Raw genomic sequence first — 23,400 nt, 5'->3', positions numbered from 1 at the left:
CTTAAGTGCTGGGAGACAGATGTTCAAACAACATGTTCACAACTCATGGGTGAACTTCATTAAGGAAGGCGAAAACATAAAATGATTAAATAAATTCATGAAAATGCTGAAGCGCTTACTTTTTCTCCAGGAGTTCCGGGGGGACCCTGCAAAAAGAGTTAAAATAAATAAATATAGATTACCTGAATATTTCAAATCATCCAAATTTGTTTCTATTTAAGCAACATTTTTTGTTGCACATTTATTTTTATAATCATAAAGATTAAAAACAGATGTTTAATATTTTTGTGTAAACTTTTTTCAGGGTTCTATGATGAATAGAAAGTAAAATATTTAATTAATATCAGTAAAACATACATATACATAATATAAACCCACATAAACCCACACACACACAATTGCTTTGTGAATTGCGGGGACATGGTTTTTACACTTTACAAACTGTATGTGCTATTGTCATACACCAATCCTACACCTAAACCTACCCCTTTACAGAAAAATACATATTTACATTTTCGAAAATCTCACTCTGTATGATTTAGAAGCATTATGAAAAGTGGGACATAACATGAGGTTATTGTCCTCATAAGTCACCTTCTCCTTGTAATTCAAAGCATCCTTGCTGAATGAAATAATTTCTTAATGAAGAGGAATCTGGATCTTCTTAATAGAAGTAAATATAAAAATGTCTTGTGTAAAGTCAGTAATTAAATTTGGAAAAGTGAGTGTTTGCAATGAAGTAATTATTTGCGTGCTGCAGATGACATGCTGCCGCCATATACTTAGTTTGCGAAGTTACTTACTGTTAGTAGAATGTCTAAAGTGTTACCCAATTATCCAGTAAAATCAGTCAATTTCGGCACTGTTACACGTACAGTTTTAAAACACAAAAAACCAAATGTGTTTTTACCTGGTCGCCTTTTTGAGCTTGCTGCTCAGCCTGGAAGGAAGCAGAAGACAGGTAATCACGCGTTTCATCAAACGAAGACAGCAATTAAAGTCAGCTGTTAACACCGTTAGAACAAAGGTCAGGAACACGTATCATTACAGTACACGACCCACCGAAAAGGACAAACCGCATGACCAGTCACACACACACACACACACACACACACACAGACGGCCTTTCAGACGCAGAGTAAAACAGTGTGGTGTCATCTTTCATCTGGCATTCTTGAAAATACTGACACATCTTAAAAAACAGCTGCGAAAATAGCCATTCACTTCTTGTGTTCGGGGGAAAGTCGGGAGAACGAGAGCTTTAAAAGCTCCTAAAACTGACAGAATGTAACAGGGGAGAGACGGCCTGTAATGTCAGAGGTCAAAAAAAAAGAAGAGTGACACGTGTATAACACAGATATCCATAATGCAATATAGAAACCTAAAACTTTCAATCAAACATGTCGGCTATTTGTTTAAACAACATGAATTTTAGTCACTTTTTAGATGTTTTTGTCTTGTACGATTTACAACTCGACTACAAAAGCGAGTGGTGATATGCCAAGTGTGTTGTCGGCTCTCACGTTTGAACGCCTGGTATTCCTGCTTGTCCTCATAAAATGTAAAATTAGCATGAGTAAATAACTGTTACGCCCTGATATAGTTCCGCTGGGGTTAGTTTAATGTTTATGTTACATAAAGGGCAGGAGCTGCAGTACTATATTTTCACACACAAAGAACATGCATCCCATTTCTGGTCTCTTATGAGATCGGATGTGTCCCTCGTATAACGTGTGGAATTATAAGCTCTCTACTTGCAGGACACGTTTAACCTTCAGTCTGTCCGCACTGCCGCTGGTCGCCCCTGACTGATGTGTGGGCTCTTTATTTATTTGCTTTAATTGAAGCTTAAGAGTGCAGCCTTTTCAGTATTAAAATCAACATGAAACATCATAACACATTTTATAAAACTTTATTTTGAGCGAAGTCTCGGGAAAAAAAAAAAAAAAAAAAAAAAAATCGCATTTGCACAGTAAAAATATTGTGAAATATTATTAAAATAATAATAATATTTTTTTTAAATATATTAAAATGCAATTTCTTCCTGTGATGCAAAGCTAAATTTTCCAAATCAATACTCCAGTGTCTTATCCTTTGGATTTCATTCTAATATGTTGATTTGGTGATCAAGAAACTTTCCAAGTTTAATCAATGTTTAATCAAAAAACTGTGCTGTGTAATATTTTTAGTGCTATTTTGTGTAGTATATATAAATGCACACACATACATAAAATTTATGTATATATTTATATTTTATATTATACATAACTATATTTAATATATAAACATAATATTATATATATATATATATATATATATATATATATATATATATATATATATATATATATATATATATATATATATATATATATCCTTACTGAACAAATGAAATGCTTTAAAAAAAAAAATAGCGTTCATTTTAACTTAGACTTTGTTCCAGACTAAATCAGCAAGTAAAATATATTAAAAAAAAAAAAAAGTGCTTCATCAGGATCAGAGAAAAATGGCCATACTCAAATGGAGCTGGAGTTAAAAAGTAATTCTTTGCTTTAAAAACTGTTTCAATAGATTATTTGTACCATTACACCCTGCTTGAGAACATTTAATATTAGCACCTAAATTAGTAGCATTAACCATCTCCTAAAACCTTAGCAATGTCTCTCCTTAATTTCACTGCAGTGCTTAATGCATATTATTAATAATGCAGGTTCATTGAAAAAGAGTGAGTTTTAAACTGAGCTACGAAATAACATGCATTGTTGCTGTATGAAGGAGTGAGATGCGTACCGAGAGTGTTCCTTGACCCGACGGGCCTGGTTCCCCCTGCAACACAAAGACGAAATTCAGAGCAGTGGATACTGTACAAATAAAAGCAAATCATCAAAACAGCAGCATCCCGCTCCTAAAATATCCAGAGATAAGTAAAGGATAATGTACGATTAACACATCATTGGTGCGTTATTTATATAGCCAGTTTAGCATAATTATCAGCTTAAATGTACAATATCCCACTTATTACACAGTTTAGAATGCGTCAACACATTCTTCTGACTGACCAATCAGCATCTAATATTTCAGAGCGTTACAATACTGAGAAATTATGCAAATCCAAATGTAAATAATTCCCTTAAACTAATCTGCACTGTGGTTTTCAACTCCCATTTCCACATATTTATTCAGGGTACGCAGTTTTGGGAATAGTTCACCCAAAAGTAAAACTATTGTTACACATTTATCTGAAAACTCTACCATATTTTAAAAAGAGAGACATCTCCTCCCGTGCTGCTGAAAGGAAAGAAAGTCACGCAGGTTTGGAGCGACACGAGAGCGAGTAAAGGATGACAAAATTTTCGTTTTCAGGAAAATAATTCCTTTAATAATTCTGTGAGCCATACCTAAAAAAAAAAAAAAAAAAATCATAATAATACGACCGGGCTGTTCCTGTATCTGTGCTTATCTGCTCTTAAACGAAGGACTTTCATATATTCAAGGTTATGAAATACAAGTGGAGACATCAGTTTAAGTCAAACCCCTTGACAAAAACAGGCAGAGCCTTCCTCAAATTCAATTTTAAATCCACAGAAACTCCACATCAAAGTTTGCCGAAATATAAAGTTGTGAACACCTAAAGCTGGCCCGTTTGAAGATATTCCGAGTCATTCTATGTTTGAAGAGCGTGACGTGTCTTTCCGACTGTCAGTTTCAATCCGAACTAACGGTTTTCCTCCCTCCCTCTGTCTGACTGGGAGATGAGATGAAAAGAAGCTGGTTATTCTCTGCTCTAACGCAGAGGAGCTCATTAGAACTTCAAGGCTTGAAAACACTGCATTGACAATTACGCAAGCACGCAGGCAAACAAAGAACCCCAATACTGTAAAAGACCATGGGTAATATGGCAGCTAATTAGCGAATAACATTTGATCTATTGTTTGGAAAGCAGTCCCGCTGTGGTCTGTGTGTGTGTGTGTGTGTGTGTGTGTGAGCATATGTGTCTGTGTGTGCGGGGTGGGGGTTGGGGAATCAGATATCAGAGTAGGAAGCTCTATTCTACATTCTGTTTCATTGAAGTCACATCTTTCCTGCTGTGAAGGTATGTCTGGATGAGCCTGAACCTCTGAAAGGTATTTTAAAGGAAAGTTCCAGATTAAAGGCGACTCGTGTTTTAACAGCAGCATGTGTGACGTGTGGTCTATTACGTAAAAACAAACAAAAGTGATGTTTACGGTACATTGATACACTTAATACCAAAGTGATTGTGGAAGGGCATTGCACTGGAACTCGAAGTAAACGGCGCAAAAAAAATGTGTTTCCAATAGTGCAAAAAATGAATCGCATCCAATATTTGTTTACAATATGTGTGTGCGTACTGTATATATTCATATATATTTTTATCTGTTTGTATTTTTTATATGCATAATAAACATATACAGTGCACACACATATATTATGGAACCAAAAACGGTTTTGTTCGGATGAGATTAATTGCGATTAAAAGTATTTTTGCACTGCCTTCCAGTAGCCTTGCAGTTTTTTTTTTACTTGAAAAGAAAAATCATAAGACAATCTCAGATAATTTATGAAATTGTATTTATTTACTTTTTTTTATTTTTATAAAGAAGTGAATTATATTTTTATTGGCTAATTAGCTAAACGTTTGTCTTGTTTTTATACACATTTTAAAGAGATTTTGAAACGCTCTGGGATTCCTTGCCCATTTTAATATAAACATATTTGTTAAAAAAAAATTTAATTAATATCTGCGTTAATCAAATGCATTACACGGATCCTGCAAATAAAGATTAACGTTATCATAACCGAAAACGGTCTTTTAATATTTACACACAATACAAGTCGCACTACATTTTCAATGTTCTGTTTTTTGTTGTACATTATAGTTTTCCTGGTCACTACAAATGGGACTTCCAGTAATAAAATTGATCCCCACATCCCACAAAGCGGAGCAGCATTTCATCTGCCTGATTTACAGGGGCATTTACTATATGCTACACGCAGAGCAGGCAATATGATCAATGATTGCATGTTTCCTTGTACCATCAGCGGTCAGGGTTCTTAAAAGGATTTCAGTAAATTAATATCATGATATAAAAAGGATGCCTTTGCATTCCACGACCAATAACCGATACAAACAATTACTAGAGTAATAAGGTCTGTGTTCCCTGGTGGCTTTGATATTGATCTATGTTATATATATATATATATATATATATATATATATATATATATATATACAGTATATGAAATGTATTGCTCGTGAAACAACGTACTATAGTTTGATGCTGAAACTCGCATCTCTGGATTCGGTCTTGCGCACATAGCATGTTAAATCAGTGTCAGTAAACATCCGTCATTCTCATGAAAATGTGTCATCTGTGCCCCATTTATGTCCACATTGATCACTACTGATATAAATCAACAGAAAATGAAACTACACATCATTATTAGAGACACATTTTATATTTTTATCTTGACATGAGAAATTTAATTTAAGGGGGAAAGACCTCAGACTTTTGATCGTTAGTGTAACTTTTTTTTACTATAGTATAAGCCCACGAACATCCCATCATTACATTACTACATAATTTATTTAAATTTTTAAAAAAACCTTTTTTTCATGAAAAGCGTTTTGCGCAGCTTCTCATAAGCATAAACTCATTTTCTGCTCAACCCAACTACGCAGACATTTCCTCCTATAGTTTGACCTTTCTGACGTCATATTTGAGTTCTAACAAATACCTATTGACATTTTGCAAGACTGTCACCACATATTTACGATTGGATGGCTTGCAGAATCTGCCACCGAGAAACCAATATCCGTTGACCGCTAATCTGAATATTGGTCTGTGGGAGTCTCTGGTAGTAAAGGCCTGAACCTGAGATGGAAAAAAAATTAAATAAAATCTAGAAAGTTTAGCAGTGACATTTTCAAACTTTAAAATGTTAAAACGATAAAGATAAAAAAAAAAAAAAACCTTGGAAAATGTTTTAGGCAAGTATGATTCACATATACAGACCTCTGTGGCTTTCTGTATGCTGCATAGAAAAATTCCGGAAAGTTCACTGACTGAAAAACATCCCTAGGATCATAGAGACTCTGCCTCTATCTCTCTCTGTGCTACAGTTTGTATAAGATGGTACAAGAAATCAAACATGCAGGGCAACTTACTTTATCGCCTTTGAGACCAGGTAGGCCTTGAGGTCCAGGATCTCCTTTTAAACCCTGAGGAGACATAAAGAACAAGAAGCAGTTTAATCACAGAGTCCGGACAGGATAACTTTGGGGAAAATCTTTCCAGTCGGCAGACAATGTATCAGTTTGACTTCCCCCGTGTTAGGAATTCAGCGGAGAGCCGCTCCAGCCATCATATAGCGAAAATCATGTCAGTGAAGCACAGCGGCTTATCTCACTGATGGCGAGAATGAGTGTCTCAAGGTGTTAAGACGGCCTCATTTAAATGACAAATCGGTTTTCTCGCTTCTGTGCTTTTTAGCGAATGATTTGCACAAATTGCACACCCCGAATATACACGCGCGCACGCACACGCACAACCACGCTCTCGTTTTCTCAAGCCTTCTGGCTGGAGCCGGGATTAGAATTCCCATCACCTGCCTGCCAGGGCTTTGTGAGAGGGAATCTGATTGGAGATAAGGCGAAACCACAGGCAAAGTCAAAACCGCTAGCGCTGAGAAGCAAAAGAGAGCGGACAGGTGGAGGGGGGGGGGTGCAAGAAGGTAAGGGAGGGAAAACCAGCCGAGCAGAGGTGGCTGATAAATGAGGCCTGACACGTATCGACAGGCTAAATTTACAGCGGCTCTTGTTAGGTGTGACACATCAAGACCGGCAGCTACACAGAGAGAGATTTCTGAAATAAGTCAGAAGGTACTTAGGGAGACGGGAACGCTGGCCTTCAAAATACAGCAATTTGTCTTAGTTAAGCTTTGGAGTGAGACTATTAATACTGAATTATATTAGGGCCAGATGAGTGGACGGCCCTTTTTTTTTAAATAATGTCTCAGAGTTCACGGATAGAGATGCGACTAATTTACTCTTATGATGGCGAGGCTTGTCAAGACAGCTGAGTGAAAGCACAGGCTTGAAAACACTAATCTGGAACCTTCTCCATAAAACAAGATCAATACAAATAAGCTGTCTGACTGAACACTCTTCTTTGTCAAATTTATGAGAGAGGTTTTATTCTAAAAAAATGAATTATTGTATATGAATGATATTTTAGATGTGCAATTTTAGCAGTTCCTATTCACTTGCGCTCTTCTGAACAACGGGTGAATTGAAATTGCAAGAGAGCACTGTTGCTTGCTTGATAATTCGGGCCATACTTGAATAGAATAGAATAATAAATCTATAAAAATGTAATAAAAGCAATAAAATCCAAACCAAAAAAAATGAATAAAATAAAATATAAAAAAGAAATAAAATGTAACTTCATGTAACTGCTTCCAATATAAGATTAATATTAAAAAAAAAGAAGAAAAAAAAGTACATTATATATTTTAGATATAAATACAATAAAAAATTCCCTAAATCACATGCAACACTCTTTATGTGACAAAGTTGTATCCTACAAATTTAAAGCATTTGTTGTAGCGATTATTTTATATCTATCGTTTCCCGACCAAACTTAGGCTGAAGCTATCAAAGATGGATGCAAGCAAGAATCTGCACTTGATCAGTATAGTACTGTGAAAACACAGGTGTAGGGGAGCTCGCACTGGGACGGCATGATGGAGGTTAGACCTCGATTGCTCTTAAAAGATGTATGTTCAGAGGAGAGAGCATTCCCGTCCTGCTTTCAGCACAATCTAATGACTCCTTGAGGGAACCAGTGCACCTTTCCTTTGTTGTCCCACCTCCCCAAGAGCAGCCCCAGTTAAGAACAGCTGCATTTGCGCTATTCAGAGGGACTTGATTTGAGCTCCAGGCCTACAGGCTGTTCCGACCTCGGGAGCGACGGTGGAGAGAATGACTGCATAGTTAGCCTCTGATCGCCTTGGGCATTTCAGCAAGAGCAGTGAGGTGAAGGATGGGTTAAAATCAGGGCTGTGTCCCTCTCTCTGTCTCGTCACGCAAGTGTGAGGTCAAAATGCCGCAGGGATCTCTGCTCGCTTGCCTGATAATTATGTACTGCACAGTGCGTCCTGGCTGCAGAACAGGCCAGGTCACAATACAATTTGGCTTCTTCCCAATACAGAGGCGCACACATACAGCAGTCCCAAGAAGTGTCTGGATACCGTAGCAGCTCTTAATTTATGAATATCATCACATGAGATTAAATCAAGCAGCTTTGATTTTGTTTTAAAGAACTATAGCACAATTAAAACATTTCACAAAAAGATTTGGAAGCAGGTTTATAATTTACTAATTAATGCATATATTAATTTATTTTACATTTAATTAAATTGAATTGAATATATTTGGCATTTAAAATATTCAATCTTTTTATTTAAATAAAATTAAAAATTAAATAAAATATAAAATATAAAATATAAAATTAAATAAATTTAAATAAAATTAAATTAAAATTAAATTAAATTAAATCCTACAGTTGAAACAGGCTTCCATAGGTTTCAAATTTCAAAACAATACACTGAAACCCATAGGGTTATACTTATACATTAGGGTTATACTGATAGATTTTGTACTGTTATACTGTACAAAACAAAAACACGAAAGCAAAACAAAAAGAAACACACTGATACAACTAGATTAAAACACAGGCTTCTACCAAAATCAACACAAATTCATATTCACATCGACACCATTTCGTTAAAATAAGTTAGATCTAAGAAAAGATTTAGCATGCTTTCGTTTGGAGAAGCCAGCTATAATTTTATTAAGTGTAATTATCTAAAATTGTGCAAATTTGGCTAATGTAATCTCACTGATACTTACAGACATGTTTACAGACATGAACACTAGTAAATGTAACATCCTACAACACCTCTCAAATGCATATTTAATATGCAGCAACCGATTTCCACAGCTTTTGGTTGAGATTAAATTTGAATTAATTTGAACACAGCCCATCTCAGAGGCATGCTAGTTTTAAGCAGAGAGAACTGTTGATATGCTGAATGGCAGGCCTTCAAAGACCTTTGGAACAAGATCCAGTGGAGTAACAGAGATATCTCAAGCGCTGGCCACAAATGCCAAGGGGGTTACGCCAGGAAATGCTTTTTGTGAGTTTCCATTTGCTCAGCGATTCATTGCTACAAACGTTTGAAGTAGTGGAGCCCAGGACGATGCTATCTGAATCAAACTTTTTAACTTAGGAAAACATGCTGAGCATGGCTTCACCATTGCCATCAGAATCATAAATAATCACCGCAACTCTACATTTTAAAGAAACATTTCAAGTAACTCAAATGCTCAAACGCTTACGAGTACTGAAAAACCGATTTGCATCTTTTCATAGCTCAGGACATCTAAATTAACGCGACACGTAACCTGTCATATTCTGAAGGATAGTGTAACTAACATGTCCACGTTATGCTCGGAGCGTCTCAACGGACAAGCGATACAAGGCGTCATGCACATTCCTTTCGAAGCGTTCTCATGTAACCCCCGTGGGCCTCAGATATCAGGTATTGACTTTAAAAGACTTAAATTAGTCAGCCATTAGAACGAATTGACTCAGGGTGGTGACTCTCTGTGAATAACGCCATATGTCTTGAGGTACAGTAGATTAATCAAATTTCTTACATCTTCCCCAGGTGATCCCACAGGAACGGGCTCTCCAGCTGCTGCCTTTTCACCCTTGCAATCAGAGTAATGATACACAGCATCAAAACACACACTGAATATACAGCGCCGTGACATTCTAGCAGAGTTGTGGCCTTGCCGTCTGAATTGAGTGTGATGAGACAGAAAGACCGGGTGCCACAAAATACTACCGAGACAATAAACAGAATTTATGGGATTAATAGAAGAATCGGATCAATATTTCATGTGTCCTCGCCACTTGTAGACAACAATCACGCTGCAAAACTGGTTTGACAATACATAAAAATGTATTAAAAGCAATAAAATCCAAACAAAACTATTAAGGAAAAAAAAAATAAAAAATTATAATATTAAATAATAATTTAAAAAGAACAAAATACAAAAAGTGCATAATATATTTGAAATATAAATACAATTAAATACTACCAAGACAATAAACAGAATTTATGAGATTAATAGAAGAATCGGATCAATATTTAATGTGCGTTGAAACTGAAAACAATCACAGCAAAACTATTTTATTTCACACACAGATGATTCACATAAGCTAACTCTTTTCAAAAAGACAGTTTTAAATACATAATTTAGCCATATGAATTAGAGCCTTGAAGGGGCCTCAAATTTAGGCCCGTGTGAATTATCGGCCCGAGCTCGTCTTTTTTTCCCTTAACACCAACAATCTTATAGCCGACTATGGTTTCGGCTATTAATATAGTCAGTTTTGAGTATAATGGCAAAATGATTATATTTCATCTAGTTTTTTTAGTTAATTTAGAAAACTAATTTAGAATATAAGTTTGTGTTTCTTTAAAGTAATGACCAAGCGACCAGCAGCAGACAGTGAGTTCATAATAAACTATGATTGATCAAGTTAGCCTTCTCAAATCTTGCCTGAAACTTTTAATTACTTTTGTTGGGACTTTGCGGCAAGACTATTGCGTGCATCTGAATGCAGATCCCAAGCCCAGCCCTACGGGAGTAAAAAAGTCGGGGCTATATAAAATATTTATATTTATGTATAAATTCATGTATAAATTCTTATATATCAGATGTTATATATAAAACAATTTAATAACAGTTGATAAAGTATAGCAGTTTTAATTAACTCCTACATAGCAATTAACAAAAACATAATTTAGTCCAATTAAGTTGAACGTAAATTATTGAAAAGCTACAGCACAGAAAGTTGACCATTTCTGAACCTAATTATATTGTTGTTGTTTTTTTAAGTAATCTGAATCATGATATTCATAAAGCTTTATGTTCTATTACGGTACATGTAATATGTATCCTGAACTGAATTTACGTTTTGTGTATCCTACATTATATCTGTTTGCATGTTTTAACACTAGAAAAGTGGAACAAGTATCTACATGCGGATGCAACAAAATCAGAGCACATGCACATAAGCTGTCTGGCTGTCTGCAATTAACATACTGTACAAAACAAGGCTGCAGCTCAATTAATGTGCGATTTGAAAGCACTTCGTATAGTCAAAGAAAGCACGGAAACTGGAAAGTTCTGAATTTTCAACATCAAGGGCAATCATATTTAATGAGGGAAGTTAGGAAAATGCCTCCATTATGTTAAGAAAACGCAGCCGATTTTCAAAGAGCAGCTGAAGGTAGCTTCGTTAAAAAGAGTTCGTTTTTTTTGTGCATCCACTCGCTCCTTTTTCAGAGGAAGTAACTCGAAAGCCTCGGCCGATGCTATCTCCAATCCATCTGCCGGTCGTGTTTATGAAATAGCCATTCATAACCGCAGTACGGATTTTCCCAAGGAAAAGTCAAAGTATTCTTTGTGTTTCGTATCTGATATTGCACACTCGCATTCTTAAACAACTGCAACTCTCACACTGACGTCATATAAATACCGCTAGACCGAATGCACGCCTCTGCCCGGATTGCTCAACAAACTGTGCAAAACACTGGCACAAAATGCTCGTCTCACAGCTGTGAACTAAGCACTGATGATACAGTGTCAATGTCTACTAAGTGAAGCGGAGTAGGCTACATCTGCCATAAAGCATTTCTGGGTGTAAAAATCTGAATGTATTTACAAAGATAAAGGCCTGTTGACTCCCAAACGCGAGCTGACTTCACTAATAAGACTAATAATTATGTACAGAAAACTGTGTTCCTCCAGATTCAAGCCAAGTGTGCATATACTGAACAGGGATGTGTTTATTTATGTTTGTTTATATTTGTTTTAAGCATGCACATAAATACCCTCATTCTAATATTGATGAATGCGGATTATTATGGATAACTGAGCACATGCCTGAAGCTAGAAATCTGCATAACACAACCCAACCATCTCCGTATAAAGGCTTTTCGCCCAACCTCTCTCTTTGAACAGCTATTTGTCATATAGGGTGTTTTCAAAAACAGGAGGAGCAGAATAGATCAGACCGAAGGGTGTTAAGATGCATTTTTAGATTTTTACATTTAAATTTCAGTCATTTAAAAATGCAAAAATCAAGATGCTGATCAAAAAAAACGACGAAAACAACAGAAAAAACATTGTTTACGCATCCGAAATTAAACCTGGAGATTTAATTCTCTTACTGGAATAGGGATAATTTAATACAAAAAGTCAACATGGTACACAAAACACAAGAAAGAAAGAACATTTGACCGACAACATCGACATTCATCTGCCTCATTTCTAAGATAAACAACCAAACGAGAAGGGCCTCCTAAAGTAAGCAATACTTTCATCAGAACCAGATCTGAAAATCTATATATTCATCCATGTTTTCCGTACTGAAGCAGAAATCAGTAAGTTCTTTCTTACTAAGAGCTAAAATCTCTTCCCTCCATTACATTATTTAGCAAGAGCGGCAGTCTGGCGAAAAGAGTTTATTTTCATTTCAAACCTCAATTGGAATTGGCCACAATGGGTGTTTCTGAGACACTTTGATGGCCAGCTGAATGACATGGGAGGCTGTTCAGTCTAAACACACTCCCAAAAGTACGGCTAAATCTATCAGACGGGCTGTAAAACTGCCTGTCACCAAAGCAATATAATCAAGGATGGGGCCACAGTACCCTTGCCAATGTCCCTGGCTGGAGGAAAAAAACGGACAGTATCCAAAATAAAAGATGACAACCACTTGAAGTTTCTCATCTGATCCATTATACACACAAGTTGTCCAGAAAAACAGGCATATGCAAGTATTATAAAAGCAATGTGCTCTATGCTGAACTACTTTCTTGTGTAGAAATAAAAAAAATGCTTACCGTAAACCCTTTTCAAAAAGCACTAGGTATGATATTTGTATTTATGTCCTGCAGTAAATGTCGGAGGAAAACGAGTGTTATTGTTTTTAAATTTTTTAGTCTGTTAATGATTCATTGGGTTCATATTTTCATCAAATATGATGTAACGCTGACACTCCTGCACACGTCCCACAAAAATAAATAAGTATTGCCCTTAATTTCCAAAAAGCTCCAGAAAAAAAAAAAAAAAAGATGAACACATTCAAAACACATCTCTTTATAGATTTATACAAGTTTGCTAATCCAAAAGTGTTGGATTCTTAAAATATTAACAGAAAAAAAAATACATTTTGTAAGTTTTCCTCCAAGAACTTGCTTTTATTTTATTTATGTTTTTTTTTTCCTCTTTATTTAATTATTGAAAAATCATCGTAGTCTGGAGTTCTTGGATGATGTAACGGAATTTCTGTCTCTGACTGAACAAAAGATACGTCCCCTATAAGATTTCAAAAATCACATGCAGTGCTCAGATCTGTCAAAAAGCAATATACACATTTTATACAGTGTCTGTGAACTTACAATTGCAATCGATGTACCGGCGTGTACTAAAGGATCAGATGTGCTTAATGGTCTAGCAGGTGAGGCTGACAGCTGAGTGTCGACCTCAGAAGACGCTAATATGTGATAGCAGTGAGAATGGCCGAGAATATGTGCACCTTGCTGAGCATTTGGTTTCTGCAACATGTCACGACAACTCTCAGTTACGTTTGATTCATTGGAGAGCCGATCCAAACTATTTGGACTGTGGTCCCTTAGTGATGTGTAACAATGCAGCTGTGCGCATTGCCAGAGGAAGGATCTAACGGTTCGGTACGGGGATGAGCAAAAACAATGTGAGAACCGACTGCCTTTCGTGCTAGGAGTGAGAATTTAAATCGAATTCGGAAAGCTGCGCAGGAGACCAAATTTGAAAGGTAAAGTTGAATTTAGTGAATTTTAAGAGTCACAGCAGAAAGAGTTCAACACAAGTTGAGTCACAAATCATAATTTGCTTTATTAATCTGGACCAAGGGGCCTCTCACACAGAACGTGTTTTAGCATCTAAAAGGCCTTCTCTGAATTTTTCTTAAATTGACATGGAGTCCCAAAAATGCAATGCTTGCGTGCGAAATGTGAGCGCAATGTCCATCTAGAGCGTGTTTGCATTGGAAAACAATATTCTGTTATTCTGTATTTTATACTCCGATATATTAAAAAAAATGTGCGCCGTCAAATCGCATCCAAAGTAAAAGCTTGAGTCTAAATAACATAGGAGTGTATTGCTTAACCTTATATATATATACACGCACATTTAAGAAAAAAAGTGTCGTGTATATATTTAAAATATTGGTATAAATAAATTATATGAAAATAAACAAATATTTTTAAAACATATGCTGTATTTGTGTGCTTACAGTAAATATGCCTAAATGTAGCCTACATATATTGTGTGAACAAAAATGTGATTAAATCACAATTAATCATTTGACAGCACAAAAAAAAACAACAACATTTTGAATAAAAGTTCACCAAAAAAACCCAACAAAAACTAACCTCAAATTTAAATTGCGCCACAAAGTCATCTCAACATTGATTTTAGATAACTAAATATCCATATAGACATCAAAATTGGAGTCTATACTGATGATAAACGTAATTGCTGTTATTCAAAAGAATAACACTATACTATACATATACACTGGACAAAAAAAAAAAAAAAAAAAAAAGTTTCACCCACAAAGTTAACAATTAAAAAGAAACAGCAAGTAACACGCTGAATTAAAACTAATGTGTTTACAACTTTATTTATAGTGTGGTTCATAGAATGAAATGTGTAAATTCCAATTAAAAACTAAATTAAATTCAAAATTAGTCATGTTACCAAAAATACACCTTCTTTTGTATGAAACCGCTACATCTGTAATGGTTTTAGCAGCATCTATAGTTCACAGTGGATAATTCTGGTTCTTTACTGTAGGCTATCCTGTTTTGAGTGTTTACTAAAACAGCCCATTGTTCTCTAATGAGATTCAATTAAACTGTTTTAGTGGTTCTGCGTCAGCTCATAATTACAGTTCACTCTTTGTGATGCACAAAGTGCCACCCCATGCTCTCCAGGGGCCAAAGAAACACAGCCCCTCTCTCTCGCTTTCTGTCTACAAGTCAGTTGTGCTCTCTTTGGTCTGATCATGGTGAGATGATTACGAATTGGACAATCTTAATTACAGCATGTTAAATTGCCCGTCTGCATAAAGGGATTTATATACACATGAATATGTATGCGGTTCATTGCAAACTCCTAACAGAGCTCCATTGGTTTCCAAGCCACAGCAAGCCTATGCAAATGTGTTTGTTTATTTGCTTGTAACGCAATAAAAGAGAACGTAGGAGAAAGGAGAGCGTTTGCTTTGTAGAAATACTGACAGCATGAACCCAGACTCCACCGTAGCCGTGACTTTGCAGCTAAATCAAATATTAATAGCACGAAATGGAAATCAGAATGCGAATTCTCCTTGCGTTCAAGGTGATAAACCGAAGCTGTTTACCTTTTCACCTGCAATGCTCTGCTATCCCGTCAGGCCAGGTTTACCTGTTCACTAGAAGAAAACTTCCCTTTCGAGGAAAGAATTTATCCAGTGCTTGCACGGAAATAAAAGAACAATGTCGTAGTTTAAGGAAAGCTTCTGCATACGCGTTTTAAAATGAAGCGCGATTAAGAGTAACCGAAGCTTACAATCCCAAGTTCATGGTTTTGGAAGTCTGCAGCAAAATGAAGAAGGAACTCAGGGCTTTTTAGAAACGTTTAACTGAAGCTCATGACACCTTAAAGTGCTCCTACTATGAATTTCTGAAAATTACCTTTGATGCAGTGTGTAACAGCTCCAAGTTACTGAAAATTATTGGAAGTTATTGTCTTTCAAAAGAAAGAGTCGAATCACTGAAGTCGTTTTAAAACGATTCCTAAGCAGTCATGTTGACGTCAACATGAAACGGCATATTCCCCGCACACTTGTTGGTATTTTCACGTTGGTCTGAATGAAAATGCAAATTCAATCTTTGCCACTAGGTGCTGCTTTTGGAGCTTTAAAATAGCAGTTTCCACGGTAACGCGGTACGTAAAGCAGCACTCACAAACATGCTTTATCAGGCAAATGAGACCAATCGGACTGGTTTAGAAAAATCAAAATCACTAAACTAATCGTTTGGGAGTCATTGAGCAAGTAAAGTAAAAACTAATTTATTTTATAAGTGTTTGAAAGTGTTGTTGTTTTTACTTGCATATCTATTCATCGTGTTACAATTGAAACATGGCCATAAACGTAATGGAAATGGTCATTTTTAGCCTACTTTTTCCTTTCTTGTTATTATTACAGTAAACAAGTAAAGTCACATTTTATGCCACAATAAAATTTACGTAATATTCAGTTAACTCAGTTTGGAGGCTGGTCTCAAATATTGTACATGTAATTAATCTTACTGAAATTACGTATAATGTCTAATAAAAAAAAAAAAAAAACGTTTTAATATAAAATGTACAAAATGCAGAAAGTTTGAAACAATCTGAAAACAAACAATTCAAGCTAATTCAAGCTTAATTCAATACAGCGCTGCCCTGTGAACAAAGCCACATTTTAGGACCTTAATATCTTGCCAGCCTAAACTCCGTCAGAGTCGTCTTAAACTTTGCCAAAACTGTAAAGCCCATCTCCAGCAGCTACAGCACTTCCAGGAAGTAATTCCCTTCAATCAAAGCCTTTTCTTCCACAAAGCAACTCTCCGATTAAGACTCCAGAAGTGAACAGCTCAGTCCGATACAAAGCATGTGAAACCATGAATCTGCAGACTTTGTCCCCTGTGGTCTGTCAGCATCTAATCCCAGCCGACTGATGGAAAAGATCCCATCGCAGTAATCTGATTTCAGGTCTCTCAAGACACCCCAGGATAAAATAAACCTTTCTAGCAGATTATATGCATCTGGTGAAGATCCACTGGCAGACAAAAACGCTCTTTCCCAAAACGCCTCCTCAAACAGAACGGAGCAGCATTGTGAAGTGAGAAGAACCATTTCAGACCAGCAATGGAAACTCTATTTGGAAACCACTTACTAGTTGCAAGACGTTATTAAAAGTCTTGTAGACAACCTATACTCTCCGCAACAATTCATAAAAGAGTTTTTATCCACACAGATTCACCTTGCTGTCAGAAAGGCCATCCAGATCAGGAGAAGCGGCTAAAACACTGGCACCCTGAAGAAAGACGAATGAGTTCATTTCCAGCAGAAAACACCAAATGCTGTGGCCATATCTGACAAATACTGCTCTCACTGCTTATCTGTGACTGATAATGGTTTTTGATGTGTAAATGGTTGCTTGAAATTTACAAGTCTGAAACCGAGAAGATTTGTAAAAGTATAATTAGGTAATGATGTCTATCATAATCGAGGTTCATGGGCTAATTTTCTCTACAGAGTTTTCTTAAAATTTACAACAGCAATAAAATTCTGGAATATGTGTCCCTTCTGCTGCAAAGCTATTAGAAGCTTTTTAAAACCTGCTTAACTTTATGGGACTTGTGAATCTCTCAATGGACACTTTAGCTTGGTTTCAAAACCCAGTGAACTGCCTAGTTTTACTTAAATATGAACTCATAAATGGCTGATTTAGTAGAATGTATATTGGCAATTATGTTACTCCATTCAAATAATTACAATAAATACAAAGATATGGAAAGTAACACGCTCAATTAAAGATTGAAATAATATTGTGTTATAAAACATGTTGTAATAATATTATTTACAATAATATTATTTAAAAACACAAATCTTTTGTTTGTGCTACTTTTACTTTTCAGAGTTGTGAAAAACATTTAACCGTTTTACAAGATAATATTTTAGTTTTTCCACTCAGTTTTGCCATTTTTTGTAATTAATATAAACATTATAATATTATTAAAATTATAATTATTATTCAAATGATTCATTTCTTAAATAGTTTTTAGTGTAGTGTATTCTAAAATGCATAAAACTTTATATCATAAAAAAAAAACCAAAAACAACTTATTGGTAAAACTAGTAAAAATGCTATTATTCAACAGTGTGGGGTGAGCAAATTTGTACATTTTTTTAAAGAAATTTTTATTCCTCAAGGCTGCATTCAATTGTTTGAAAGTGAATGTAAAGATATTTATAATGTTACAAAAAGATCATTTTATCTACTCAAAGAATCCTAAAGAAAAATATTGCTCAATATTAATACAAACATTAAGCAGCGCAGATGATTTAAACATTAATAATAAGAACACTACTTCAGCTTAATACTGGAACGTTCCACAGAAACATATTACATTATGAAACGTATTCAAACAGAAACAGCTATTTTAAAATCTAATTATATTTGACAATATAAGCAGCCATGGTGAGCATAAGAGACTTGAAAAAAAAAAAAAAAAAAAAAAAAAAAAGTTTTTAAATCTTAATGATCCTGCTAACCTTTGAATGGAAGTATTTATAAAATGTACTTTTTTTTCTCTCATTTTCCACATATTTTTTTCAGGTTTTTTTTTAAGTGCAATCTAGCATTTCCATAAGCAAATAACATTGGTTAAAATAAGGTATATGTGAAGGCAGCACTGACATGAATAATCATGTGATGCCTTAAAAACTAGTTTTGGTAGTGAAAACCACGCAAATTACTCTTATAAGACTTTTAGACTCATTTGCTTTGCACTACCAAAGTTATTTCATGAGAGATCATCATAACATCTGCGGAGAAACATCAGGCTTTGTTCACCAGCTGTCACGCAGAACGGTGAAATTCACAGGAATCCCTTCGCAATTTCTGCAGCTATCCTCCTAAAATGCGTTCACGACGTCTAACGGTGCGATTTGCAGACCGTGGACCTATTATTATCACCCAAGAAGACACTGGAAAGAAACTAATGACAGACTAATGATTTCTCAAGCACGTTGAGATGATACAAATCTGTTCGTGTGGCATCAATCTTACAGCAAGACACAACTCAGATCTTCGGGTTAACAAACTCACGCCGCAGCGATGCCACTCAAAATGCCATACCTTCTCTCCTGGTCTGTCTCTCCCTGAATCCCTCTGGAGAAGACATGGCAGATGGGCATGCTGGTGGACAATCCCGTATTGACACATTAAGCAGTGGATTTTGAGGTCTAGTGCTCTGAACTCCCGCAGCACCGTTACAGCTGTCCGGGGCTCTTTGTAACACACTGGCCAGCAGCTGCAGAGCTGGATAATATTACTCGATAATTGGGAGGCTACAAGCTCAAGACCCGCAGTAACCTTGTTTGACGTGCTTGAGAACATTACAGTCAAGGTTAATAGAGTAAAACTACTGCAAGTCTAAGGGTACGCGTGTAATACTAGCAGGGTTTTTCTGAGGGTGCCTTGGTTTTGGGATGTTGTCTCTGGCAGGGACCAGTTACAACACAAATACAGATAAATGCATGACTAAACATAATACATAAACAAATATACAACCTAAAATCAATAAATCAAAACTAATGAAATAATTAATTAAACTACAATATGTTAGTTTAGGATTTATTAAACTAAGAAATTGAACAAAACAATAAATCTAAGTAATATACAAAATAAAAAATGATACAAACTACGATTTTATTTAGTAGTTTAAAGTAATAAATAAAAAAAAAAAAAAAAATATATATATATATATATATATATATATATATATATATATATATATATATATATATATATATATATATATATATATATATATATATATATATATAAAATATGTGTGTGTGTGTGGGTATATAAATAAATATAAAAACACACACAAAGCACAAAATAAAATAGAATTAAAAAATATGCAAACTACAACTAATAAACCCATATTTAATTACATAGGTGTTTGTTTTTATTGCTTTTATTTTAGATTAGTGTTAAGATTTTTTTTTGTGTTATTATAAATTATATAAAATTACATTGCAGTTTATTACTGATTTCAGTTTGTGTGTTAGTTTTGCATTTATTAATTTCTTATTTTAGTTTAATAAAAATCCAACATAAGCCACAGTACTTTTAGTAAACTAAATGGTAATTTATTAACTAAAATAATATAACACATTTTATAACTAAATAATACAAACTGATATTTAAAGCTATGATTTTATTTATGAGCTTATTGATTTAATACACAGAAAAGAACAATAGCAATTAAATATTTTTATAATTAAAATATCTATACAAACAAACACACATTTTTAAACGATGGAAGTATTTCACTACGAGTCAAACTGAGAAGAGAATGTGAGAACTAACAAAATAATAATATAAAATGTACTTTTTCATAATATATCAAAAACAACTTCCTATTTTTTTATTAAACCACTGGGTCTATCAATCAAACCGGACTCGCGCCGTCACTTTCACCTAAAAACAACCTTGAAACTCCCTAGATTTTAATCAGTTTACAAAGAACAATATAGAGTTAGATTTAATGAATTGCGAGGCCATTAAAAAAAACCTGCTCCAGTTAATAAATAATTCAAGCATGCCGGTGGTCCCTGAATTCAGTTTTTCTGGCCAAAAAACACTCACGTCATTTTGGTATCTAGTTGAATATTGGATTACAAGGAGAGCGAGCGAGCTCTTAGGAAGGCAGTGTGGTTAGAAAGTAGATCTCCATAACAACAAACCCAGCCCAGGTAATTGCATTTTGGACGTGTTGTGCATGGGCTAGTATTGAGGATCTAGAAACGCTGGTTCGCTCTGAACAGAAACGCCTCATGCGATTAATCCCACTTCACTCAATCCATGAAACACGATTGAGACTGGCAATTTTCATCGCTGGGTACAAACTCTTTCAAGAGACACATACGAAAGTGATCCACAAAAAAAGGTTCTTGTGTAGGTCCCTGCAATTAACCTTTGAGTGACATTATGTGAGCTTAATAGCTCAGAACACTGTAATGGTCGCAACTTACCTTGCAAATTGGCAGCGTTTTATACTCACTTTGGGGTTAAAAGGTGACCCTGTTCACGGTCAAAGACTATGACTCTCTATCCGTTTCAAACAGATAGAACTGACACCGTTAATTGGTCTATTAAAACACCTGGCTAGCGTGAACACGTTTTGACGTTGCACTTGAATTGCAATATTATTAAGTTATCGGGCTCATTTATACAGCTCATGTTTCATTTAAACCGCATTTCAATTAACATAATTGGGTTAAAATACATAGTTTAAACAACGGTGCAAAACTGGTTGAAAGTATGAAAGAATTATGCATGCAAATTCAAGGTAAGGATGAGAATCATGATCATTTATTAAAAAAAACTGTAATATAATATATAAATCGCAATCACATCGAAAATAAGTTTGTTTACATAATGTTTTTTGCACTGTGTATATTATGTCTATCTAAATATATGTTTACCGTATATACAGACGTGGACAAAATTGTTGGTACCCTTTGGTCAATGAAAGAAAAACTCACAATGGTCACAGAAATAACTTTAATCTGACAAAAGTAATAATAAATAAAATTCTATAAATGTTAACCAATGAAAGTCAGACATTGTTTTTCAACCATGCTTCAACAGAATTATTTAAAAAAATAAACTCATGAAACAGACCTGGACAAAAATGATGGTACCCTAACTTAATATTTTGTTGCGCAACCTTTTGAGGCAATCACTGCAATCAAACGCTTGTAACTGTCAATGAGACTTCTGCACCTCTCAGCAGGTATTTTGGCCCACTCCTCATGAGCAAACTGCTCCAGTTGTGTCCGGTTTGAAGGGTGCCTTTTCCAGACTGCATGTTTCAGCTCCTTCCAAAGATGCTCAATAGGATTGAGGTCAGGGCTCATAGAAGGCCACTTTACAATAGTCAATTTTTTCCTCTTAGCCATTCTTGGGTGTTTTTAGCGGTGTGTTTTGGGTCATTGTCCTGTTGCAAGACCCATGACCTGCGACTGAGACCAAGCTTTCTGACACTGGCTAGTACATTTCTCTCTAGAATTCCTTGATAGTCTTGAGATTTCATTGTACCCTGCACAGATTCAAGACACCCTGTGCCAGACGCAGCAAAGCAGCCCCAGAACATAACAGAGCCTCCTCCATGTTTCACAGTAGGGACAGTGTTCTTTTCTTGATATGCTTCATTTTTTCGTCTGTGAACATACAGCTGATGTGCCTTGGCAAAAACTTCGATTTTTGTCTCATCTGTCCACAGGACATTCTCCCAGAAGCTTTGTGGCTTGTCAACATGTAGTTTGGCATATTCCAGTCTTGCTTTTTATGATTCGTTTTCAACAATGGTGTCCTCCTTGGTCAATGTAGTCCACTTTGGCTCAAACAACGAAATCTGACACTGATGTTCCTTGAGCATGAAGTTCACCTTGAATCTCTTTAGAAGTCTTTCTAGGCTCTTTTGTTACCATTCGGATTATCCGTCTCTTAGATTTGTCATCAATTTTCCTCCTGCGCCACGTCCAGGAGGTTGGCTAAATCCCATGGATCTTAAACTTCTGATAATATGTGCAACTGTAGTCACAGGAACATCTAGTTGCTTGGAGATGGTCTTATAGCCTTTACCTTTAACATGCTTGTCTATAATTTTCTTTCTGATCTCTTGAGACAACTCTTTTGCTTCCTCTGGTCCATGTCGAGTGTGGTACACACCATATCACCAAACAACACAGTGATTACCTGGAGCCATATATATAGGCCCAATGGCTGATTACAAGGTTGTAGACACCTGTGATGCTAATTAGTGGACACACCTTATTAACATGTCCCTTTGGTCACATTATTTTCAGTGTTTTCTAGGGTAAATCATTTTTGTCCATGCCTGTTTCGTGAGTTTATTTTTTAAAATAATTCTGTTGAAGCATGGTTGAAAAACAATGTCTGACTTTCATTGTTTATATTTTTATTTATATTACTTTTGTCAGATAATAGTTATTTCTGTTTTGTGACTTTTTCTTTCATTGACCAAAGGGTACCAACAATTTTGTCCATACATGTATATATTTATATTCTTATATTTTAATATTACATATAAATGTAATGTATAAACTTTTTCTTAAATATACATACAAATGTGGGTTTTGTATTTATATATACATATGTTGCAATTAATTGTGATTGATCAATTGACAGCACTAAATAGAAAATATAATATAATATAATATATATATATATATATATATATATATATATATATATAAAAAATACAGACCCTTTAACACTAAGGAACAGCACATAAGATGCTGTACAAGCCAAGCAAGTCAATATATTTAGAAATACTATCAGACAATTTATAGACAGACACTTTAGTAAATATGTTTTGCATGCAGTCTATAAATATAAGATT

At 35.1% G+C, this 23,400-nt stretch overlaps 1 protein-coding gene across 6 annotated transcripts in view; it reads right to left on the bottom strand.

Annotated features, from left to right (window-relative positions):
* Positions 1 to 23,400, bottom strand: part of LOC122357077 (collagen alpha-1(XIX) chain) — a 120,265-nt gene that overhangs the window by 79,152 nt on the left and 17,713 nt on the right. For all 6 annotated transcript variants that reach the window (XR_006252421.1, XM_043256264.1, XM_043256265.1 and 3 more), the window contains 4 exons: positions 6,188 to 6,241; positions 2,791 to 2,826; positions 911 to 940; positions 120 to 146 (listed from right to left, as the gene is read on the bottom strand). Coding sequence is in view for 5 of the 6 variants with exons in the window: in XM_043256264.1 (XP_043112199.1) it covers positions 120 to 146; positions 911 to 940; positions 2,791 to 2,826; positions 6,188 to 6,241 (147 nt within the window). In the remaining variant the exon portion in view is untranslated. The remainder of the gene's footprint in view (positions 1 to 119; positions 147 to 910; positions 941 to 2,790; positions 2,827 to 6,187; positions 6,242 to 23,400) is intronic.

This window comes from Puntigrus tetrazona, chromosome 13 (assembly GCF_018831695.1).
Source record: "Puntigrus tetrazona isolate hp1 chromosome 13, ASM1883169v1, whole genome shotgun sequence".
NCBI classification, from domain to species: domain Eukaryota; kingdom Metazoa; phylum Chordata; class Actinopteri; order Cypriniformes; family Cyprinidae; genus Puntigrus; species Puntigrus tetrazona.
This window is presented reverse-complemented; position numbering and strand designations above follow the sequence as displayed.